This window comes from Symsagittifera roscoffensis, chromosome 8 (genome assembly GCF_963678635.1).
Source record: "Symsagittifera roscoffensis chromosome 8, txSymRosc1.1, whole genome shotgun sequence".
NCBI lineage: Eukaryota > Metazoa > Xenacoelomorpha > Acoela > Convolutidae > Symsagittifera > Symsagittifera roscoffensis.
In genome coordinates, this window is record NC_087069.1 from 41,884,778 (window position 1) to 41,905,027 (window position 20,250).

General features: G+C 37.9%; 1 protein-coding gene across 1 annotated transcript in view; it reads left to right on the forward strand.

Annotated features, from left to right (window-relative positions):
- Positions 1-1,290: 1,290 nt before the first annotated feature.
- The window catches only part of LOC134852852 (uncharacterized), a 33,721-nt gene continuing 14,761 nt past the window's right edge, over positions 1,291-20,250 (forward strand). Inside the window, exons 1-2 of the mRNA XM_063868685.1 lie at positions 1,291-1,687; positions 2,460-2,611. Coding sequence (XP_063724755.1) covers positions 2,469-2,611 — 143 coding nt within the window. The 5' untranslated portion in view covers positions 1,291-1,687; positions 2,460-2,468. The remainder of the gene's footprint in view (positions 1,688-2,459; positions 2,612-20,250) is intronic.

Consider the following 20,250-nt stretch of genomic DNA (forward strand, 5'->3'; position numbering starts at 1 on the left):
GGTGCGAGAAAACTGAGTATGACAGGCTCCATTCGAAATTTTGAAAATTAAAACTTCACTCCAAAATCACGTATTTTCGTGTCCCTCAAGGTCAAACTTCCAGATATGACCGACTGGCACACAACTTTCCCGCGATTATAACTCGATTCTTCTGATCGTTTTATTTTCGTAATTTCAGTTGTAGCGAGAAACCTGAGCATGATAGGCTCAATTCGAAATTTTGAAAAATTACTTTTCTCCCCAAAATCAAGACAAACGTTCAGCTCAAGGTCAAACTTCCAAAAATGACCGACTGGCACATTTTCACATAGTTTGGTTTCCCAGATTGTCCTGGCTTTAATTTTATAACGTGCAAATTCGTTTTCAGATCATGCGAAGCTAGGAATTGAGGGAAAGGGTCGATCCCATCTCCGATGGATTGTACAAAAAAAATAGTGATGTAGAAACTTAAAAGTGATAGCGTGTCAATCCCGTTTTTAGGTGTGACCTCGTGGTCTGGGGACTCAGACACAGCAATGAGCTCACTATTTTTCATGTAAGGTAGGCTAATTTGCAGGGCTCGGCTGATAGCCTTGAAGCAGTAGTTATTTTTTTTTCGACACGATGTTACGAGAACCACATTGAATTGGCTATGGTAGGACCTTGGCTATGGTATCCAATCCTTTTAGGACCTAGCTTTTCTTTCCATCGGTATGTTCTTCCGGGCGACTGTTTCAAACTCTTTACTCTCATGGAGCTTTTTTCGATCGCTAAAAAAATATAAACATTTTACGCAACCTCAACTTCAGCACGAATAAGGATTTTGCTCGAGAAATTTAGATGCGCGGCCCAATAATGAAGTCATAAGTCGCACGGCTCTTTTTCTTCCCCCCCCCCCCCCACCTCACATAAGCGTCAATTTTATGGTGTAACGAGTTTGCATGCCAATTTTGGTAACCTTCGGTAACAAAATTTCACTAGTAAAACTTTGCACGTGGGAGGAAAAGGAAAAAGAGCCTGTCGCACACCTGACATTCAAGACATGTCATTCAAACACAACTATTGTTTATTACGGGTCGCTGAAGATAGTGAAGACTCTTTTTAAGGTCTTGATAATTTTTGTTTTTTTTTCTCCGAAAAACGTCTTAAAACTTGTTAAACTGCCATTTGAGTTTTCGCTGACAAACTCGACTATCGAATAACAAAAGTATGAGGGTCACAAAAACATGAATGGCTTATTAAAAGGATTTTAAGTTTTAGTTTCCCCAGCCGATATCTCAGTTTTTATAGCATTGGCAATTTTTCAGACTATAATATTTTACCGAAGTCTCATTTGGATCCTACAGTTCTAATAGATGATCATCGAATTACAAAGATTGATGAAAACTTCAGAATTTTGAACCAAAATAATCTGCACTCGCCACGATGGGAGTTCCAGCACAAGAACACACAGCTAGCGATTTACAATATCTCAAAGGTATCGAATATCGAGCCAATAGTGAATGGATTTCAAATTGCAGGCCGCCCAGTTACGCTCCTATATGTCAATGGAGCGCACAGGATTGACATAAAGGGCCTTGAAAAATTGGTATGGAACAATTTCAAACTCAACGAGGGCGGTTTTACAGCCAAACTTTACCATATATGTCTGCTCAATATCCAAGGTGCTTCGAAACCAACGGAATTCACACTTCCAAATTCTGCTGAAGTAAGTTTATGAATGGTTTATTTAGCATTATTTTTATCGCACTCGAGTTTTTTTAGAAGAAAAGCTCACAATTATAGGCTCTTTTTCCTCCTCCCCCCGCCCACTTTTAGAGTTGAATTTTCTTTCCCATTTTTGGATTGTTTTAAGATTTGGCATACGGAATAATTAGGCCATGTCAAACATATTTGCGGTTCATACTCAATCTTGTAAAACCACTCGTTACACCATGAAATTGATGCGTATGTGAGGTGGGGTGGGGGGGGGGGAAGGAAAAAGATCTACAATAAAGTTTCATGAATGAAAATTATCTGATTACCATTTTATCCATTTACTCAATCCATGGACTTAGCATGGTTTGCAGTTTTTTTCTAATGTGGAGGTCAACCTGAGCTCCTAATGAAATCAAAATGAACCTCAGTTCAGTGGTTTTTGAGAAAAATTTTGAGCAGGGGCGGATCTAGGGTTATTATGAGGGGGGGGTTGCAAAAAAATGCATCAAAGTGATTTTCCGAGCACCCCTAGAACACTTTGAAGACCCTATTTTGACAAAAACTCTACTCCGTAGGCTTATTTTTGAGAAAAAAAACGTTTTTACTTGCAATTTTTGAAATGTTTTTTTTTTAAATTGCGTTTTTTTGGTGCTTGCGCTTAGTTTTAAAATTATTATATTTTGAAGGCGTCTTTAAAAAGTTTTGAGAAGAAAAAAGAAATCTTGCGGGAATTTCAAAGTGATAACTATTGCAATCATTTCGTCGAAACCATTTTTATTTAGGGTGGTCCTATGAAGAATGTCGTCATCAAAAATATCAACAAAAATATATTGTTCCGATTAAACTCCAGTTATTTGAGCATAAATGCTGATGATCACATGTCCAATCGGTTAATCTTCCACGAATGCAGTATTGATAGATTGTACGAAGCGAGGTCGATTTAATATATTATCACACACCCAAAAAATACACTCAATTCAAGCTAAATTTAATTAAAAGGAAGGTAAACACCAATATTGAACAGCAAAAGTGTTGAAGTCACCAAAAACGTGACAGCGACTTCGTTTCGAAAGTGGAATTTTTTTTAAAGATTTCCCAGCGGAATAAAAATTTTACCTGATAATCCAGTTTTCTGCAATTGGGTCGACTTTATCAAAAAGGTTAACGATATAAGATGTTCGTAAAAATCAAGGAGGTTTAAGGCCATCTTTTTTTAATATCGAAATTTGGAAGTTTTTTTTGTAAATAAATAGTGTTTTTTTTTCGGTTTCTTTGCGTGTTCTGTTGCTGAGCAAATAAAAATTACATTAGGAATATAACCTCGCAATTAGTTTAAATTAGTTGCAGGTATTACAAGGGCAGTGGCCGGGCGTATACACAGTGGGTTTTGGCGGTTCGGCGCAGGTGCGCACCCAACCTAGGTCGTTTTCTTTATAAACTCAAATATGAGACAAACTTGAGAGAACATAAAAAAACGCTCCTTAACCGGGTTCGAACTCCCCACAAACTAAAAAGCTTAGCTATTTAAATTAGTTCATAAAACGGGCCTGGTCGAACTTGATTGACAGGTTTTTGTCTGTCAAAACCGTGTTTTGCCAAAAGTGTGAAACTGATCACACGCTCAAAATGTTGGTGATGAAATATCGCGTGTTATTGATTATTAAGAACTGTAAAAAGTGACAATTTGAAAAGCGACAATATTGATGAAATTACTCTTTTTCTCTGCGAAATACTGTTTTGGACCAGCACAAGCTTTTGACAGCTTTTCGGGAGAAGCAGAAAGCTGGGACAACAGGAGGCCTTCAGTAACAGATTTAGAAAGAATAAAGAAGTTGAGGGTGGACCCAACCTCCCCCCCCCCTCCACCCCACCCGGTACAGAGCCCTTTATAAATGGTATCGTGAGAGGTTGCGGTAGCTGCAGTGTGCAGGCAGTGGGTGCAGGTTGTTCCACAGTGTGCAAGTGACTACCGTTGTGCAGGCGACTTGAATAGCCGTGCACATTTTCAAGCGAAATTTTCATTTTTTTTCTCCATTTCATCTCATGTGCTAATTTATATGATTTGCATGCTAAATTATGATGAATGCTAAAAATGGCAGAACACGGTAACAAGTACTGGACCTTTTTTTCGAGAAAATACCTTGACTGAAAATAGCAAGTGTCTCAATTTTTTTAAAAATTTTTGGGCCCAGATTGTATAAATAGAAGTGTTATAATTTTTTTTGAAGTTTAGGGCCGACATTTTGAACCCAATTTATTGGAACCCGGTTAATCTCCAGCTATCAAAAACCTGCAAATTTTTTTTTAAAAGTCAAAAAATAACTTTTTGACAAAAATTAACGCCCGTGACTGGAACGCCTGAAAACTTCCTGTCTTATTAATATCAGCTCAAAAAAACCAGTATATAAGTTAGTTTGACCTCCGGCGACCACAGGTTTACTCCGAGTGGCTAAAGGGACTTTGACTTAGTTTATACGACACCCCCTAAATCTACCCGAAAATTTATGTGAGTTTATTAAATCCGCAGCGTCCTTTTTTCGGTATAAAAGCATTAATGTTTTTTTGTTGTCGGTGCAAGCCCGTTACATCACGTGTTAGAAAAGATATTCGCGTCACTTCGTAATCAACTCATTGATACCTACTTAGCCATACCCGGTTTAAGTTTTAACACGAACGCCGATAACCCTCGTAAGACTGTACAACATTACTAGTCATTTTGTACCATCACTCGAATATCCTGTTTGGCATGACGTCATAAAAAACTCAGTTAGTAGGCATCGTAGCAAAACCTTCAACTCCTTGTCTGATGATAAATATGTAGCTATCTTAAAAAACAATCGAGTGAAATTAGTGCCATCGTGCATTGTCAACGCACCGAAACTAGGGAAACATTTGAGAAATGAAATAGTTCAGGTGTGCTAACCTCCGGTATAGTCAGTCATTTTATGTGAAAACGTAACGCCAAAGATACGCGGTTGCTAAAACAAAATTTGGCATAACACCAGCCTAAGAGATGAAAACTTTCGGAATCATTCTCAGGTACGGCGAAAACTTCAAAACTCTTGTTGCTAAGGCTAAGAGGAAAAATAGGTTGAATAAGAAGCAAAGCGCGCTCATTAAGCAACGTACTCTTATCTTAGTCAAATTGCAGGAAAACCAAACCGAGGTATATAGTTCTTGAGCTTCGAAATTGGTTCTTAGTAGTTTGCCGCCCACTCATAGATTGAACAGCTTGGCAATGAGAATTTGGTGGCTAATCTTATCAAAAAGTTTGAAACAATCACAATAAACGGTTTAAGCTGTCTGATGTGGCACATCGATACCTTTGTATATATCATCAAGAAAGCAAATTAGTTGGCTAACATTTGAACGTCATTTCGTGAAACCATGTTGTAAGGCTGGGATTTTTGTTTGAAGATGGGCGCATAACGAGTTGAACACGCTTTTTTCAAGATTTTTGCAGCAATGACGAGAAGTGTAATTGGCCTCTAGTTTTCGACATCAGTTTCAGCGCCCTTTTTGACATAGGTTTGATTGGTCCTATTTTTCAGGATGATGGAAATACACCGGTTCTCAAAATTTCCCCAAAAATATGAAGTTTTGCAAGAGCTGGGATGTCTTTAAATAGAGCTGGTGGGAGTTCGTCGGGTGCTCTGCTTGATAATGGCCGTAGTTTTTCTCCTCAGGACTAACAAAATCGCTCACTTCACAGGGCTGATGGGGACATAGATAGTCAAATTCGGCCGCTGTATCAAGGATTAAAATATATTGGAAGAACTCTTTAAACATGTTAGCCATTTCAGTTGAATTTGTTTCTTTTTTTCTTCCAACGTTTAGCAGGCGAGAAAGCTTGCCTTTTTCTAACAGATTTGAAATATTTGATAAGTTTCCGACTTGAACGATCCTCTGCAAGAGCAGCCTCGTACGACGCTTGGTCACTCTCTATTGCTTGCTAGTTTTTTAAATTACACAAGGTCTTTGAACCAATAAAACGAACCATAAAACGAAAAGCACTAGTAAGTACCTCTGTGGTAGTGCGAACAGAAGCGTAAATAAAACACGATCCAATGCGAGACATGCTCCGTTTTGTACCACCAAGCAATCAAGGAAATTCCAGCCGCTATATTGGCTCTTCATTGCAATAATGCTCTTCGTTGTAATATTATAATGGTATCTTCTTTGCCCGTTGTTATGGTCAAATAAAATTTTATTGTTGAAAAAATCACAATAAATGGTTTCAACTGTCTGATGTGGCACATCGATACCTTTGTATATATCATCAAGAAAGCAAATTAGTTGGGTAACATTTGAACGTCATTAGGTGAAGCCATGTTGTCAGGCTGGGATTTTTGTTTGAAGATACCCCTATCTGCAAACAAAAATTCCAGCCTTACAAGATTTTTTTTCAAGATTTTACACGCTTTTTCAAGATTTTTGCAGCAATGATGACAAGTGTAATTGGTCTCTAGTTTTCGACATCAGTTTCAGTGCCCTTTTTGACATAGGTTTGATTCGTCCTATTTTTACAGTGTGATGTAAAAACACCGGTTCTCAAAATTTCTCCAAAAATATGAAGTTTTGCAAGAGCTGGGAGGATTATAAATAGAGCTGGCGGGAGTTCGTCGGGTGCTCTGCTTGATAATGGCCGTAGTTTTTCTCCTCAGGACTAACAAAATCGCTCACTTCACAGGGCTGATGGGGACATAGATAGTCAAGTTCGGCCGCTGTATCAAGGATGAAAAGTATATTGGAAGAACTCTATAAACATGTTAGCCATTTCAGTTGGTTTTTGTTTCTTTTTTCTTCTTCCAACGTTTAGCAGGTGAGAAAGACTGCCTTTTTCTAACATATTTGAAATATTTGATAAGTTTCCGACTTGAACGATCCTCTGCAAGAGCAGCCTCGTACGACGCTTGGTCACTCTCCATTGCTTGCTAGTTTTTTAAATTACACAAGGTCTTTGAACCAATAAAACGAACATAAAACGAAAAGCACTAAGTACCTCTGTGGTAGTGCGAACAGAAGCGTAAAGAAAACACGATCCAATGCGAGTTATGCTCCGTTCTGTACCACCAAGCAATCAAGGAAATTCCAGCCGCTATAATGGATCTTCATTGCAATAATGCTCTTCGTTGTAATATTATAATGGTATCTTCTTTGCCCGTTGTTATGGTCAAATAAAATTTTATTGTTGAAAAAATCACAATAAGTGGTTTCAACTGTCTGATGTGGCACATCGATACCTTTGTATATATCATCAAGAAAGCAATTTAGTTGGGTAACATTTGAACGTCATTAGGTGAAGCCATGTTGTAAGGCTGGGATTTTTGTTTGAAGATACCCCTATCTGCAAACAAAAATTCCAGCCTTACAAGATTTTTTCAAGATTTTACACGCTTTTTCAAGGTTTTTGCAGTAATGATGACAAGTGTAATTGGTCTCTAGTTTTCGACATCAGTTTCAGTGCCCTTTTTGACATAGGTTTGATTCGTCCTATTTTTACAGTGTGATGTAAAAACACCGGTTCTCAAAATTTCTCCAAAAATATGAAGTTTTGCAAGAGCTGGGAGGTTTTTAAATAGAGCAAGTGGGAGTTCGTTGGGTGCTCTGCTTGATAATGGCCGTAGTTTTTCTCCTCAGGACTAACAAAATCGCTCACTTCACAGGGCTGATGGGGACATAGATAGTCAAGTTCGGCCGCTGTATCAAGGATGAAAAGTATATTGGAAGAACTCTTTAAACATGTTAGCCATTTCAGTTGGTTTTTGTTTCTTTTTTCTTCTTCCAACGTTTATTAGGTGAGAAAGATTGCCTTTTTCTAACAGATTTGAAATATTTGATAAGTTTCCGACTTGAACGATCCTCTGCAAGAGCAGCCTCGTACGACGCTTGGTCACTCTCCATTGCTTGCTAGTTTTTTAAATTAAACAAGGTCTTTGAACCAATAAAACGAACCATAAAACGAAAAGCACTAGTAAGTACCCCTGTGGTAGTGCGAACAGAAGCGTAAAGAAAACACGATCAAATGCGAGACATGCTCCGTTTTGTACCACCAAGCAATCAAGGAAATTCTAGCCGCTATAATGGATCTTCATCGCAATAATGCTCTTCGTTGTAATATTATAATGGTATCTTCTTTGCCCGTTGTTATGGTCAAATAAATTTTTATTGTTGAAAAAATCACAATAAATGGTTTCAACTGTCTGATGTGGCACACCGATACCTTTGTATATATCATCAAGAAAGCAAACTAATTGGGTAACATTTGAACGTCATTAGGTGAAGCCATGTTGTAAGGCTGGGATTTTTGTTCGAAGATACCCCTATCTGCAAACAAAAATTCCAGCCTTACAAGATTTTTTTTCAAGATTTTACACGCTTTTTCAAGATTTTTGCAGCAATGATGACAAGTGTAATTGGTCTCTAGTTTTCGACATCAGTTTCAGTGCCCTTTTTGACATAGGTTAGATTCGTCCTATTTTTACAGTATAATGTAAAAACACCGGTTCTCAAAATTTCTCCAAAAATATGAAGTTTTGCAAGAGCTGGGAGGTTTTTAAATAGAGCTGGTGGGAGTTCGACGGGTGCTGTGCTTGATAATGGCCGTAGTTTTTCTCCTCAGGACTAACAAAATCGCTCACTTCACAGGGCTGATGGGGACATAGATAGTCAAGTTCGGCCGCTGTATCAAGGATGAAAAGTATATTGGAAGAACTCTTTAAACATGTTAGCCATTTCAGTTGGTTTTTGTTTCTTTTTTCTTCTTCCAACGTTTAGCAGGTGAGAAAGATTGCCTTTTTCTAACAGATTTGAAATATTTGATAAGTTTCCGACTTGAACGATCCTCTGCAAGAGCAGCTTGTACGACGCTTGGTAACTCTCCATTGCTTGCTGTAGTTTTTGAAAATATACAACGTCCTTGAACCAATAAAACGAACAATGAAACGAGAAGCACTAGTAAGTACCTCTGTGGTAGTGCAAACAGAAGCGTAAGGAAACACGATCCAATGCGAGACATGCTCAATTTTGTACCACCAAGCAAGCACGGAAATTCCAGCCTCTATAACGGCTCTTCATTGCAATAATGCTCTTCGTTGTAATATTATAACCGTATCTTCTTTGCCCGTTATTATGGCCAAATAACAGAAGTAACTGTATAACTAAGTATATATGAACTGATACAAGGAGTGCTGTAGTTTCGGTGACTCGAGATAAGTTTAATCTCAAAGTCGATGAAACAACAACAGTAGTATTGTATGGTGTCCCGGATCCTAAGGGGGGGGGGTTGTCCTCACGTAAAGCAAGATCCTGGGAAAAGGGTCCTTAATTTTTTGGAGGACCCCTATCCTAGGATTTTGTAAATGAACGTAAGTTCCCACCCCTAAAGTAAAAGACCCCCTCCTTAGGATCTTGTTAAGCTGAGCTTAACAACCGGGACCCGATGCAATAATTCCTTCTAATTCCCTTTAAAGTGGTCCCTTTTGCCGCGATAATTTATGTTAATCGTCCTAATTCCTGAACTTTTCTTTTTCGTCCTAGTTTCAAGTGGATATCATTTCCTGGATTTCTTTCTTTTCGTCAAAGATTTGTCATGCTATTAAAAGTTTGTTATTGAAAACGAGCCAAAGCATTTCACACATTTGTTTGAATTAACACTTGGTTTGCGTCAACAAGTTTATTAGCCTGAAGCTATTTATGTTAAAACAGTGATTGAGCCCAATACGAGTATTTTATTAGTTGTAAATTGGTAAAAACCAAAACATGTACAAGTTGAAGTATAAAAAAGATGAACAGTAAAAATCATCTGAAAATATATGTTTCAGAATTTAATGTTTATTGTTTTGGTTTTCTTTGCGCTGTTTTTTAGATGGTCGTTCTTCTGAAGCTTCAGATAAAATAAATGGGTTATTTATAGGGGGACGTTTACGGACTCGGCTACTAGAAGCTTTTTCTTCTTGCAGCTCTGTTTCTGAGTAGGGCGGCTGTAAAAATCCCCAATCCGGAAGTTGAAAATCGGGAGAACTGTTATCAGTTTCATTGTATGAGTTGGCCCACTCGGTGTCCATGTAAATGTCTTCTAGAAAAGCATTTTCTCCGGCGGCTTTATGGTCAAAGGGCACTGTCGAAACTCCGTCAAAAAGGAGATAATGCAAGTTTGTTTTGTTTCACTGTCATATTGGTGTGACCTTTCGAAACTATATTGTAGTTGTACACTCTCATTGTTTTTCCAGTGAATAATGTGTCCCTGAAGGTTTGGTGGACCAGTTCTCTCTGTGCACTCCGTTTTATTCCTTTGGCACTCAATTTTTGAGTGCCTTCTAAACAGAAGCAAAATTATTATTCTTTTCTACAGCGCAGGGGATAGTTTCAATTCACTTCAGCAACTCAATTTATACCGAACAAAATTTGATTCATTTTACCAAAAAAGAGCAGAAGACTCTAAATTATGATTAAAAAAGAGGAAAGAGAAGGAATATGTTGTCAGATAAATCAACGTTTAGGCAACATTGTATAATGTTGCCTAAATCAGCTAAATGCCCATAGTTTAATGCAACAAATTAAGGGGTTAGGGAGGTTGGTGGTGGTAATTTTGTTCTGTAAAAGGTAGGAATGGGGTGGAAGGGTGGCTTGAATTTTATTTACCATTAAGGACGACCGAATATAGTTTCGGTTTTAGGGCGATGATTTCTCTGATCGGCTTCCCACCAGTCTCGTCTTTGAACTTCAGCACAACTTTCTTGTTGGTATCCTCGAACAAGAAATGGTCCTCATCGTAATTTAAAAAGTCGAAATCAGCTTTTATTTTCTCCAAGTCTCGGTAAACGTCATCAGTTTTTATGGCATAAATAAAACTATCCGTGTCGGAGTAAAGGAGTTCCAAGTTTAGATTTGGTTTCATTTTTTGATAATGAAACTGAAACATGAAACGCTTGGCCAGGTCTAGGATGGTCGCACCAACTATCATAGGTTTGTCCCACAATATTTTTGTTACCGAAAAGCTGATTGTGGCTAATTGATCGTCAATGATTTGAAAGCTTTTCCTTGTGCTCAGAGCTGTTTTTTTGTAAAAGTTCTCTCTGATTCCTGACAATCTCCAGCTTCTTTCTTCCTAACTTAGACTCCATTGTTTTACCGAAAGCTGAATTAACAATAAGCTTGTAAAAATTCTCCTGGAATTTGTTTACCGCGGCTTTTCGTAGACGGGTGTTGAGATCTACAAAGGGTGCCATTCAGTGACTTTGGCGGAACTGAAGAACTTTTCCGAGGTGAGTTATTTTCATTCTCAGCTCGTGGTACAATTTTAGGGTAAGGTAGTGCAAAACATAACCTTCTTTAGGATGCAAGGTCTGTAGAAGCCTTGGCACTTTTGGCAGTGTGGTGATTCCCAATTTTCACAACATGTCGACTTGCTCGTTGCTCATTGTACCGATGTCCACTACTTCACGAGAGGGGGTAACCAGCAAAGAAGTCGTGAAGCTCTTCGGGTATGGTTAAATTGACTTCAACTATATAACCCCACTCTGAGGTTTCGCTGGTGAGCAGTATGTCTGCCAGACTTTTTTCAATTATTGAAAAATCGTTTAATGGCAAAGGGCAGTGTTTCATTATCCCCCCGTACAAATTGTTTGCATCAATATTGAGGGTGTAGCTTGATGGTTCTGAGGGCGAAAAAAATTGTCGAGGTATTTATTGTTTGCTTTGTAAAATCGGCGCGCGTTAACCGACGATATGCCTCCTCGTATCGTTCGCTGCACAAGATCCAGATGTTCACGGTCCGTTAATAGTTTCAGTTCGGGCTTAAAAACTTTTCGAAAGGCGTCCCCGGAAAGGTTACTTGCCGTGAAATAACAGGCGCAATCCAGCCCGTATGTTTGATAGCAAACTTCACGAAAAGCTTCGAAAACGGAAGCAAGTAAAAGCACATCTGTAGTCAAGTACAAGTCATGGTAATCACCATGTGAACCACACTTCAGTTCTGTGAAAACTTTTAGGGCATGATTGTACTCGCTTCTTGAAACACTCACATCCCCTCCTGTTAGACTATTTTTCCACATTGCTCGTGGGGGAAGACGATTTTCTCGGAATTTTTCGAAAGAATTGAAGTATGAGTAGGGGTAATGTCCTTTCTGTTTTAACATACTGACTTTTTCAGGTGAGTGGCTGAGTTTTTCAAAATAGTTCTCCAGCAGAAAAAACTTTTCGTTGGGCAAATTATCGACAAGTTTTGCAAACGGTGCTACCATTAACCTATGCTAATCGATGAATCTAAGATTTTCGTAGAGTTTTTTATTTTTCCGTTTTTGTCCGTGTACGTTTCTATATATACCGAGATTGTCAATGATATATATTTTTCTTCAGATGCGGGTATTACGGAAGAAGTGTTTTCCGAATCGCTTTCTGCCAGCGCTTTGATTATAAAGTGTAAATCATAATTTGACAAATTTTGAGCTACCACTGGAATGTAATTTGTTGTTTTTCTATTAACGTTACACTCATTGTGTGCCCAACCCAGGAACTTGTTGGTGTAATGGCACTGATCAAGTACCACTTGATCAGTGTCGGAAAAATCGTTCTCGCATATCCAACAATTTGCAAAATCTTCCCGTTCCTGGTCAGTTATACCAATGAAAGTGTAATATTTCCTTTTTTCTACGTAAATTTGTCTCGCTAACGATTCAAGGGAGCTAATTAGCTCTTCCATCACATTCGGTCCTCTTTTAAGCTCAAACTTTAACAGATAATTTTCCGCAAATTCGATTACTGCTAACGCGTAGCCGCACGGTTGATGGATTTCAATTGTTTGCGTGCTAGATTTTTGCGGATCAGGTTGCGGTCCGTATACTGGTAAGAGCAGTGACTCCAGATCTAAGTAGAATACTCTGGGTACGTACCAACGAACTGTTAAGTTTTTGAACTTGTGGTCATCTTTTCCCGGCTTGGGCATTGTTATGACAACATCTTCGTCTTGGTAGCACAGTTCTTGATCTCTTCTCAGAGTTTCGAATGAAGCGCATGTGTGGAAACATTTGCGGCAAATCTCAGATTGAAATCGGTGCACTTTGTGCCGCACGTACTAGACCAGTTTCTGGAGATCACTTATCAACACATAGTGATATTTTGATCCATCTGTCAGCAGCAACAAGTCCACAATCAGGCTAGTAGTGAATCTGCTCGATACTCTTATGGGCAACAATTCGCCATCGTTGTACCTGAACAGAAAAATAATTTTTATACCTAGGTTTGGAATGAAATATAAAGGGTGTTTGAATAGGTGAAGAATATTAATGAGGGAGTTTTATGATTTTTAAAAGGCGATTAGAATTTGTTTACCGGAAGACGTTGATGTGACAATTGTTCAGCTTTTCAAATCTGTCCATATCCATCAGACCCATTGGCATTTCGTATTCCCCATTGATTTTCACAATTCCTTCTTTGTCGAGATCGTAGGTTGAGACTTTGTTTTTCTCCAGCCACCGTCTAGATGTGGGGTAGAGGGCCGGCTCATTCACATTGTGATATGCGGCAACAAAGCAGTAGAGAAAGCAACGGTCACCTTCTTCAGTGTTGATATTTGTGAGCAGAGTAGATGCTGCGCTGAGTGCATCAGGTAGCTCGAGCTAGGATCCTGCTCTTATTGGTGAGAAGGCCGCGAAACTGATTTGCAATTTTTCAATTCTGTCAATGATCCATCCGCTACCATGAGAAGAGAACGAATTGACTTGGTTGACTTTATGTTCAATCAGTTCCAAGAATTGATCCCCAGCTATTCCCTCGATGTACACTGTCAATGTCTTAGTGTTCAGAAACAGCATGGTCCTTTTGAAGTTTCCACTGTCCCCGTCTTGCACAGTGGGAATTTTGATCATTCCCACTTCCTCGTGGAATTGCGCCTTGTTCGGACCCTCTTTGACCCTTTCCAGTATGAGAGCATCTATTTCCTCCTTGTTTTGCATCATGACTTGAAGCAAATCCATTTCTTTTTCACCAAATTTGAGATCGTATCGACGCAGTTTGGCTCTGAACGCGCTTTCCGTTGGGGCAGCGGAAGACGTCGTCTGAGTGCCGTCCCAAACTGGCAATGCGTGCTTCTTCAGCAAGTGTTGTTCATAGCTTTCAGCGGTGAGAAATATTGTATGGCAATAGATACAATGACTATTGGAAGTCATGTCATGTACCAGCTCGACGTGCTCTCGGGCTTCCGACAAACTCTCGAATGATTCGAGACACTCATCGCAAACAGTTTGAGGAGGAAGGATCTTGTGAACTTTTTGCTCATGTCTTCTCAAGTTCCTTTTAGAGCTCAGTATTTTTCCGCACTGCTGGCAAGGAACAGGTGTCGCGATAGAAGTAGAGTTCGGCATTATTTGTTGAAGTTACTGGTTTGTTGAAGTTATTGTTGAAGTAAAACTGGTTACGAAAAAGCAAAAGCGAGAAGTGACCAGGACTAAAAACTTTGCGGGTAAGGGCAAGTAGAAGCCATTAACGAGAGTTATACTTCGCCGTGAACTTGACAATAAGTACTTTCCTTTCCAAAAACAGGGTTTATTACAGCTTTAAGCTCTATGTTTCATCACTCTGTTCAAGTGCAAGGGTTTTGTATATTAAAAACTGATTCATTTACAGCCTCAAACTTTTGCTGTTAATTTTAAGGGGTAGCGATAAAAATTTTTAAGTTTTGGCAAATTTTAGGGGACTGGTTTAGACTTTCAATTAACATTTAAGCACTAAATTACAAAATTTAAAGCTTAGAATGATTCAGATAGAGCCCAAAACTTTTTCTGACTAATTTTAACTGTGAAACAGTAATTTCCTAATGATTTCAAGCCCACTTCTTGGTTTGCTTAAATAGGTATAATAAAAAGTAGAAATATGAGATAAAAGTATTCAGAAAATAAAGACCTCAACTATCTAATTAAGTTGAAATAAAATAGTAAATTTAAAAATTGAAAATTTTGCAAACTAGATAACTTGATAGTTGCCGATGTATGATAAGCATAGATTGTCATTTGAGTGTGTAAAAGTTATCGGAATCAAAGTTTCCTTCATGTCATTCAGTGTCCCGTGATAAATTTCATATCATGTCCTTCGAAATATTAAGGCATGGACGTTTGGCTTAAGGGGCAATAGCTAACCCGGCGTTGCTCGTCGCTACGCTCCTCGACAAACGTTCTGTAAATTCAAGTGAAAAAAAAGTTTTTTTTTTCAAACTATAGGAAAACCTCAAACTTATTATGTTGTGAAAAAAGGAAAATTAAATTCAAAAAAATGTCTTTAAAAATCTATCAACAAAAAAACCCAGTACATTTTATAGGATCTCGAGCACAGTTCTACTGGTCGTGTTCGAAACTTAAAAAACATATTTTTTTAACTTTTTTTTCATTTTTAGCTTGAATTGTTCGTTCTCATTTTAAATTCAAGTGAATGTGGTTTGAAGTTTTTAGGAGCTATCTGATACCTTATTAGGACAAGCGTAGAAATTAAAAAACAATTATAGCCCAATCAATGAGAGTAGACATTTAAAAAGCTGTGATTTTTTGAGAAAATCTGATTTTTGTGTAAATCTTTAAAAAAAATTGGGAAAATTTTTTTTGTCTCCAAATCCATTGAAACTACCCTCAAACAATTTGCCATGAATTTCTGAGCAGGGTTAAGGGTCATATTCATTTTACGAAAAAAACATAAATTTTCATTTCACATTTTTTTTAGCAAAAAATTGTCCGTTTTACACCCAAAACATGTATATAAATGTAATAAAAAACAGAATTATGGCTTAAAACACTCTCTGTTACTTTGCGTAAGACCTGCCTAACCCCACCGGGCACAAATTATAATGAGAGAGAGAGTGCAGAGAGTGTTTGATAAAAAAAGCCAAATAAATATGGTTGGACTACCAACAAGAAAATGTTGGACCCTTCCATATTTATCTTTCTTTTGAAAAGAAAGCAATATCCTGAAAAGGATATTCCAAATGGGGTTCACTACTGAGCAAGTGTATTTATCTCTCTCTCTCTCTCATTCTTTCTCAAACAACAATTTTAGCGAAAAGTTATTCTCGATATATGATTTTTTTCAAGTTTTTCTCTAACATTTTGCTGAAAACTTTACGGGGCAAAATTTAATTGATCTATTAAGCAAAATAAAAACTGAGACAAAAAATATACAAACAGTAATGTTAAAACAGCTTAAAAATCAAATCAAACAAAAATGAAAATATAAAACCTTGGAATAATATTTGAAACAAAGGAAAGTTTTTTGTTTAAGTTATTAGAACTCTCGAAACTGAAGTTTTCTCTTTTTTGGCGCATAGCAAGCTGCCTTTGGAGGGGTGCCTTGAATGAGATCTTGGGTCACTAGATCAATTGTCTCCGCACTCGATGAAACCCGAGCATTCGAATAGGAAGTTGATTGTTCTGGAGTTGAAACTGCTCCCCTAACAAACGACTCGGGAGACATTGCTGTCGGAATATCCCAGTACGCTTCGCGCTCTGCATAATCACGAATACATCCCTCCTGATTTTCATACAACGGCATTGACTCGTAGTCATACGCGAAGAGATTTTTCTTGGAGACTGCTCGAGCCAGGACGTGTCTTTTATCTCCGTCTTTTCTAATGCCGGATAGCTCTCGTGAATCGTGCAACTCTCGTACATTCGTTTTCGATTCTGTCGAATTAGATCGATGTGATCAAGGAAGTAGTTCGGTAGCATGATATGACTTTTTGTAGTCCATTCCTCGTTTTGATTCCCGTCGTTTTTTCGATGAGCCAAGTCATTGAACGGACTTGCTGTAGACAGAGAGACTCTCTCTTTCTGTTGATGGATGACTGCAATCGACTCTCTCGTGTATGTTTGGTAGATAGTTGTTCTTTCTCGATCAGACACTGAGATTATTTGTAAAGGACTAGTCATGACTTGAAGATGTTCAAAGTTTTGTTAAAATAAAATGACTGAACTACCGAAATGAAATTGAGAGAATGAAAAGTATGAAAAGTTCATATATGAGAATGAGATCAGGAAAGGGGTGGCATGGTTCAATTAGGTCAAAGCTAATAACTTTTTAGGCGAGGCTATCAAATTTTTTTCATTCTTTTACGCATGACGCCTGAATTCATGTTAAGAATGAATGTGAAAACCCGATTTTTTAGATTTATGTGATAGCTTTATTATAGTGGCTACGGGCGAAAGCACTCAAGTTCAAGTTTTCATGATAGTTTGCCAGACATTCTTTGTCATGCTGTTAAAAAATCGTTACCATGATTCATAGCAGTCATTAAATTAACCGTCACAATAAAAAACACTAGAAGATTTTTAGAGTATAGCCGGGGGAAAAAGTAACTAAATACCCAAATAAAAAGTGGTTGATCGTTAAAGAAATTATATCCTTGGTGATTAAGTTTTATCAATATGGCTTAAGGTGCTCGTAAAAGTTATCACCCAAATTTATACTTTGGGAGCGCATGATCTGTCTCGTATACTGTGATCAGCCATTCTTCAACGTTCCACACTAAAAACCAGTTGGTTGTTATTCATTTATAATGTAGGCTTCTCATGGAACGGATGTTGACTATTTCGATGATTTTAGGGATATATCTTCGATTGATAAACGTTTAGTTAGAGTCGGTGCAAAAACATTCGCACAGACCGGTACCTACATAACTAACAAATTGTACAAAAAAGACGAAGTGAATTTGAGTCCTTGACGGACAATTATACAAAAATCAAAAGATTGACGAAAGCAAAAAATTGCGACGTGACTGAAAAACTTCGAAAAAAAAGCGAAACAAATCTAAAAAAATCTTCATGCTCTGAAAAGGAATGCGAATGTGAAAACGATGATAACTGTCGGGTTGTGTAACATTATTAACTCGTTATTCTATTGAAACTTCAAAGCAATGGTTGAAGCAATGTATGAGCAATCCCCTGATTATTTCAAACAGTTCCGTAAAAATTACAAATTTTTCATCCTGATTGATGAACCCAACTTCTCAGGCTTCGCTTCAAAAGCAAATTTTGCAATATCCTCCCATTCGAATAAATTGGATTTTTCCAATCATTCGATTGACAACTAAAAACATTATCATGTGCTGGTCGAATTCACAAAAGAGTCTACCGATTTACTAAACAAGATGACTTCAAAAGCCTTCGTTGTCCCTTGTCTTCTCTCTACATTCAAATATTTAATTTTGGGTTGCTCCAACTATCAATATTCTGGCCCTCTGATGGAAAAACTGAAAATAGCTGTGAATTATAACTCCATCAACAACCTAGATGTTAGTGGTGTTCCAGTTCGCAGACGATTGCCTCAAGTTTGCTTCGGCTCGCAGACTAAATCTGTTCAAACTCAAACTGGCATGATTAGTAACGTAACAATTGAACGCTTTACTAATATTTTAAATGGTGAAAATGCTGCTGAGTTTTCTAGAATAATTCACATAATTCTAAGTGGGTATGGTTGTATGGAAATTGTTTGTGAAACACTTTGTGAAACACTTTGTTTGTGAAATTTATCATGGAGAAGAAATTCAAGTTTTAAATATTGGTTTGCTTTCGCTCTCTTGTATATCAAAAAAAAATTACTACACAAGCGGTAGGCGTTCCCGAGGAGCGTAGCGACGAGCAACGCCGGGTTAGCTATTGTCCGCTAAACCAAATGACCATGCCTTAATATTTCGAAGGACTTGATATGAAACTTTTCGTGGTTAACTTAAACTTGTAGAAAAAGAAAATCTGTTGATAAGAATGAATTTTAAAAAATGAGTTTATTAATTTTACAAAAACATCAATAAAGTAGTTTAGAATAGCATATGTTTAGCAAATCTTATCAAATCATGATCATTAAGTTTGAAACCTATTGGAAATCTATTTGTAATTATAACATGAGCAACATAAATACAAAGTCCGCATAACACTGAATCAGCTGATTGTATTGGTTTTTTCATCAGTAGTTGATTTGCCTCGTGAATTGTACGTCGCATATTCTTGTACACGAGGGGATAATCATATAATCTTTTACCTATAGGATCTGCAAAGAATATCTGTCCTCCAGCTTGAGCAAAAAGCAACCAGTGGGTTCCAGGTTGATCCGAGGGTGACGCATTCATAATCATGAACGTATTATCGTTTTTCAGTTTTGGAGAGCATGGAAAATCTGCCGGAAAAATACCTCTAAAGCGATAATTCAAATGTTTACAACGGTTAACAAGTTCCATTATTTGACGATTATCCATGTCTAGCTTAGGTCATAAGAGTGTTTTTGGTAATTTTTCTATCTGAAGCACATAAACTATCGATGCACGCTCTCCCGTAAATAATAACTCGACGGTATTAGCGAGACCTGCGTCAAATTTGAGTTCCACTGAAATAGTGCACAGACCGGTACCTACATAATTGGTCAATTCAGGATGAAGGAAATCGTGTGAAGCCTCCTGAGTAGACGTGAGATCAAAAGCCATAATATAATGATTATCATAGTTAGCGAGACTGATTCCATGACTAGTGTTCAAAACAAAATCAAGAGCCTCAAGCGTAATGTAATAAATTATTTTATTGCCTGACGTTGAGATGGGAGTTCCGGCAATGGGTAGGCCGCTTCTGTACACAATGATCTCATTCAACCCAAACTTCTGGTAATGAAAAGGGTTTGTCCTATTAGTACCCAAATGTGCTTCGTTTATACTCATTGCTAGTATCATTCTTCGAACAGGTTCTTTTGCGAAAACATCCTCTTGTCATCAGCTTTGTACTCCTGTAGTTGCGAGAAACGTTTTTGGTACTACTTCGATGTAATTGTAAATTGCCGGGTTCTTGGTTCTTCAACAAAGTTTTTTCTTTTGATGAGAGAACATAGTCAGTCACAGTCATCGTTCTGACATAAGCTTCGATTATTTGAACCTTGCAGTGTTTAGCTGCATCTTCAGGTATGACAACAAAATCGTTAGGAGAACGTCTAAGAGACAATCTGATTGTTACACCGCTAAGTAGGTGCTTGTCACACGATAAGAAGTCGCAAGCAATTTTACCAAATAGCTTCAGCTCGTTCCAGGCCGCAACGAGACCTTTACGCTCCGTAGCATCCTCAGCTCTCCTTCCATTACCGTCAATAGCTGATGGGTTTTCTTCATAATAATAACCTTGAAAGCCAACCATGTCTTCTTGGCATCATTAACGTATGAAAACTCGGTCTCAAAGCTTTTATGGGCAAAATTAGCGTTGGTAGTTGATATTATCTCACCCTTCAGCGACAGTGTACACTCAGAAAATAATGAAGATAAAGGATTGTTAACAAAATGCGGTGTATCTCTATTTGCTGCTTCTGTAGCATGTGTTCGAAGCACGGTTCTATTGTTTCGAACAATTCGTGCAACTATTTCCAAACGAGTACGTTGAAGATCGATGAAATTATTTCTGTCGCCAAGTTTTTCAAACTCGAGCATAGGACCATCAGGAGAGTAGGAAGGTCCGATTTTTTGGTTGAATGCGTTTTCAAAAGTGACAAGTAAAGGCGGTTTTTCAAATAAGTCCAGCGTGCTGTGAGTTGTTCCACTCGGGATTAAATTCGAAATCATTTTTAACC